Source organism: Penaeus chinensis, chromosome 43 (assembly GCF_019202785.1).
Source record: "Penaeus chinensis breed Huanghai No. 1 chromosome 43, ASM1920278v2, whole genome shotgun sequence".
NCBI lineage: Eukaryota > Metazoa > Arthropoda > Malacostraca > Decapoda > Penaeidae > Penaeus > Penaeus chinensis.
The window spans coordinates 13,398,016-13,403,015 of record NC_061861.1 but is presented as its reverse complement, the minus strand read 5'-3'; the positions used below and the strand labels follow the sequence as shown (position 1 = coordinate 13,403,015).

General features: G+C 39.6%; 2 protein-coding genes across 2 annotated transcripts in view; one reads left to right on the top strand and one right to left on the bottom strand.

Moving 5' to 3' along the window:
• The window catches only part of LOC125048280 (flavin reductase (NADPH)-like), a 9,180-nt gene that overhangs the window by 1,014 nt on the left and 3,166 nt on the right, over positions 1-5,000 (bottom strand). The window contains exons 2-5 of the mRNA XM_047646902.1: positions 2,436-2,588; positions 1,829-1,935; positions 1,421-1,512; positions 1,138-1,305 (exon numbers count right to left, since the gene is read on the bottom strand). Coding sequence (XP_047502858.1) covers positions 1,138-1,305; positions 1,421-1,512; positions 1,829-1,935; positions 2,436-2,570 — 502 coding nt within the window. The 5' untranslated portion in view covers positions 2,571-2,588. The remainder of the gene's footprint in view (positions 1-1,137; positions 1,306-1,420; positions 1,513-1,828; positions 1,936-2,435; positions 2,589-5,000) is intronic.
• The window catches only part of LOC125048354, a 12,734-nt gene continuing 11,083 nt past the window's right edge, over positions 3,350-5,000 (top strand). The window contains exons 1-3 of the mRNA XM_047647017.1: positions 3,350-3,403; positions 3,758-3,871; positions 4,349-4,411. Of these exons, the coding sequence (XP_047502973.1) occupies positions 3,350-3,403; positions 3,758-3,871; positions 4,349-4,411 (231 nt within the window). The remainder of the gene's footprint in view (positions 3,404-3,757; positions 3,872-4,348; positions 4,412-5,000) is intronic.

The following is a 5,000-nucleotide window of genomic DNA, read 5'->3' as shown; positions in this document are numbered from 1 at the left end:
ATCAAATATTGATCATCAACTCCTCTCTCCAGATACAATAAATAACTTCTTTTATCAAATCAATTAACAAGAAACTTCATTTAGATTGGAAAAAAATACTTTACACCAATAAATAGTTGATATGACCAAATTGGTCATTCCAGACCATTTTATTTATTTATTTTTTTCATTACTATTATTCTTTTTTTATCAAAGCAAAGATGCCCTTGACAGGTTGGTGATGACTGATGACAGGGTGATTGGTTAGTGATGATAATTATTTGACAAATGACAGGTTTGAAATACAGTAGTGTCATCTAGACATGTATTTACCCAACTGTCTCCTACATCTCAAATACATCTTCAACCTCTTTAAAAATGGAGTTTAATACTCCTTTCTGATAGTGATCTGTGTGTTACAAGGTAAAAAAATGCAACCTAGTGTTATGATGTGTGCATATTTTAAAGGTAATTCCTACAGTACATATTTTTCCAATCTAATTATTGTGATGATAGCTATATGCATTTGTCTGTCAAACAGGTAAAAATATCTTTAAATTCTAGCACACTATTTTCTTTATTCATTTACTTATTTACTATTTTCATATTAAATATCCAAATAATCAAGATTATGCTACTTTTGCTATCCATAACTGACTGCCCGACCACTCCTAATTTGGAACCATAATACATATTTTATATATTTCCCTAAAATTACAGACAAATGCTTATGTGAAGCTGTTATAGTACATATATGAAGAAAAACATTCTAAAAAGGAAACTACTGTGTGCTCCAGAATATCTTAGCAAATGATCCCAAGAATTCTCTTACTTATATCAAAATCTTCTGAGAATAGACTTCACGATCTTCATTTTAAACTCAATAAGCTGTTTTTTAACCTCTATTAGGATGTTAAATAAAGAAGATGGACCTTGGCTTTCACACTCATACACATCAGTTATGTATTTAAATTGTGAAATAAATAGAGTTTAAATGCCTTGTTTAATGATAACAATAATAACAATAATAATAATGATAATAATGATAATAATGATGATGATGATGATGATGATGATGATGATGATGATGATGATGATGATGATGATGATGATGATGATGATGATGATGATGATGATAATAAAAAAAAAATCACTCACCTGTTTTGGGTGCGCTGCCCAGTCCAGGAGGTCGCACAACAGTGTAGTTGATATCAGAACAATTTTCCTTAATGAACTTCTCCATATCAAACATGCCCAATAAGACAGGGCGCAGAATAGGGACAATCACCCAGTTGGCCAAGAAACCCATTCGAGGAGCAACAGAGGCTGGAACAAGATAAAAAAGGGTGAGTTTTAAGCAATATTAAGAAAAAAAGGAGTATTCTATAATCATTGGATGATTCAGTATGTAGTTTGTTATTTTTGCTTAATAGTTACTTACTGTCAGTGTACCAAGCAGTCATTGTTACAATACGTTTGATGTTTGCGTTACGCATTGCACCAATAATAGCTTTCATTGACTCGGTATAACCACTGGAAAAAATTAAAAGGGTAATAGACGTAATATTCACATGGATATCCTATTTTTGCAACAGGCTACTCCTTCCGCAAAAGAAAATCTTAACTAGTAAAGGCTTTTTGTTTTTTACTTATAGTGTATATGGCGAACAGAGGTCACCATGACAATTACTGAAAAAAGTTAGAGTAAAAATAAACAACTACTCACTTTTAGCATTGTAAAATTATTCTTATTCACATCTCTTCATTCACAGTGTACAAGACAAATAAAAATGCACCCTTACTGGACATCTTATCCATTGACCTCAGGTGCATTTAGAGCTTTACTTACGTCACTGGTTGCGGATTCCTTGAGAAACCCAGGCAAGACACAACTGCATCTTGGTCTGTAAATGGCTTGACAAGGGAAGACTCCTCAAACACATCTGCTTTTACCACCTGTCAAGATAATGGCATTAGTGATTATGGCGGATATGACTTTAATATTTATGGTTTCTGATTATCTTGGCATAATTGCTGTTAAAAAGCTGTTAAATTACTTAATTACACATAGAGTACTGTCTTCAGATATACAGATAGACAAACTAAAAGACTGACACTGTAAAAGAAATAGACACAAGTACACACACCCAAGTACACACACACACACACACACACACACACACATATACATCCCCATCCAGGCACTCATGCTCGCATCCTCCCCACTCATACCCATACCCCCATCACACACTCACACCCCATCCCCCCTACCCCCACTCACACCCCCATCCCTCCTACCCCCACTCACACCCCCCTCCCCCCTACCCCCACTCACACCCCCATCCCTCCTACCCCCACTCACACCCCCATCCCAATCCTCCCACTCCCCTCCACCCACACCCACACTCCACCCGACACCCCACCCCTAACCTCACATACGAGTCAGATCCTCCAACCTTCAGATTATCATGTGTGGCCGTGACCTTGGCCGGGTCCCTGACGACGGCGGTGACAGAGTGCCCCTCCTCCAGCGCCTGCTTCACGAGTTCGACGCCGGTCTGGCCTGTGGCTCCAAGCACCGCTAACTGCATGTTGCCTGCTGCTCTAATCTGTGTGGATGATCAAGGGAGGGCTGCTCTTAGTGCAGATTGTGATGGCTCCTTGCTGACTCTCGCTCTTATTTGACTCTCTCTCGCTCTCTCGCTCTCACTCTCTCTCTATCGCTCTCTCTCTGTCTCTCTCTTTACTTCTATCTCTCTCTCTCACTCTTTTACTCTTTTTCACTCTCTGCCTGTATGTGTGCCTTTCTCCCCTCATCTCTCTCTCTCTCTATCGCTCTCTCTACTTCTATCTCTCTCTCTACTTCTATCTCTTTCCCTCTCTCTCTCTCTCTCTCTCTCTCTCTCTCTCTCTCTCTCTCTCTCTCTCTCTCTCTCTCTCTCTCTCTCTCTCTCTCTCACACACACACACACACACACACAAACACACACACACACACACACACACACACACACACACACACACACACACACACACACACACACACACACACACACACACACACACACAGAGGCAATCAAACGTAAACGGATTGGACATGTGTATCCTCACACCGCATAATCATAAAGACCAAACAAAGAGGATTATTATACTTCATTAAATATAAAAAAAACAAATCACATGTTAATTCCATGCACTTGTACAGTGGCATTTCTACCCCCACCCCCCCACCCCAAAAAAAAAAAAAAAACGAAAAAAAACGTGACACAGCAATATGACAGGATGTAGACAGACTGTGTTTACTTAAGGATTTGAAGAATGGCAACGTATGTACGGAAGTTCACACATGGTTAAACACGGAGGGACGAAAATGGTGTTGACTGACAGTGTTTACTTGCAGGCTGACAAACAGTTGCATTATAGCGTTTGGCATAGGAGTCTATTCTCTGTCTCTCTCTCATTTTCTATCTCTCCCTCTCTCCCTCTCTTATTCTCTCTCTCTCTCTCTCACTCATGCTCTCTCTCTCTCACTCATTCTCTCTCCCTCTCTCTCACTCATTCTCTCTCTCACTCATTCTCTCTCCCTCTCTCTCTTTCATTCTCTCGCACCCCCCCCCCCCCTCTCTCTCTCTCTCTCTCTCTCTCTCTCTCATACACTTTCATGCTCATTCCTTGTTAACATTTTTTCAGCGTTTTCGTCATTAACGGGAGCCAGTAAAAGCATGACAGTATAGACAGGGCACGAATATGAGTTTAACATAGAACGGGTAAATCACAGACGCTCGTGATTGTGGAACTAACAGGAAGGACTCCCAATGACTTTACATGTTCTGATGTTGACTTTTGCCCAAGGACGGAAGGCTGGACCGGACCTTCCCTACACCCCTACAGAGTTATTATTATCATACTTATATCGTACTGTATGAACGAGGTAGGCCTGTTATAACAATAAAAAATCTGAATATATAAGCGTTTCATATAATTTGGTAAGGTACGACTGTTTGAGTGTCAGTTATTCTTACTTCTTACTCTCTCTCTCCCTCTCTCCCTCTCTCTCTCTCTCTCTCTCTCTCTCTCTCTCTCTCTCTCTTCTCTCTCTCTCTCTCTCTCTCTCTCTCGCTCTCTCTCGCTCTTATTTGACTCTCTCTCTCTCTCTCTCTCTGACTTTCGACGACTGACAAACGGAGAGGCTTTAGGCTTGACAAGTTAACGGGTTGCCCCTAAACTGGAGAGCAGCATCATTTAACAAAAAAAAAAAAAAAAAAAAAACCCTCTAACCACTCCCATCACTCTTTCTCTCTACATCTTATACTAAACATCTCTTACAATCTTTCTGAGACGTCCCTAATGAACTTTATTGGGTCACTAGGTTATTGGGGGAACTGGCCTCTACTTTGCCATCACAGGGCGTGTCTATAATATATTATTCTCCGTGAGAACCTTGGCAAGAGAGATAATATATTTATTTTACTGTGGCTAATAATAACCAGATATAATAAATTGCACACACATTCTGTTTAAATAACATTAAGGCAATGCAAAACAGTAGAGACGGATGAAAGAGAGGGAGCTTGGCGACAGAAGGTACACCCCCTGGGACGCCCCTGGAGATATCGTCAACGCGGCAATCGCAATGTCAACATTCATCGCACTTTGAACAAAAGAATCGACGTTATCTGAAGAGTCACTCATGAGACGCAGTCCAGCATTCATGATTTGGGTCTTGTCCGCTTCTACGGATTATTTAAAATTGAAAAAAGACTGAACAGCAAAACAAAAAAAAACAAAAAAAATATGAAGAATATTAATGCCAGAATCGGTTAAAAATTCGCTACGGTTGCATTATAAAACGTAACAGCATATGTACGTTATTGTCTATGATAACATGTGAATTAAAATTATAGCTTTACAATCTGTAAACTATGGGTACTGAAACCCTATCTGGAAACCATCAAGTAAAATAATAGATTAAGTAATATCAGATTTCTTATCTCTATCAATAGCAAACGCCGACCACCAAC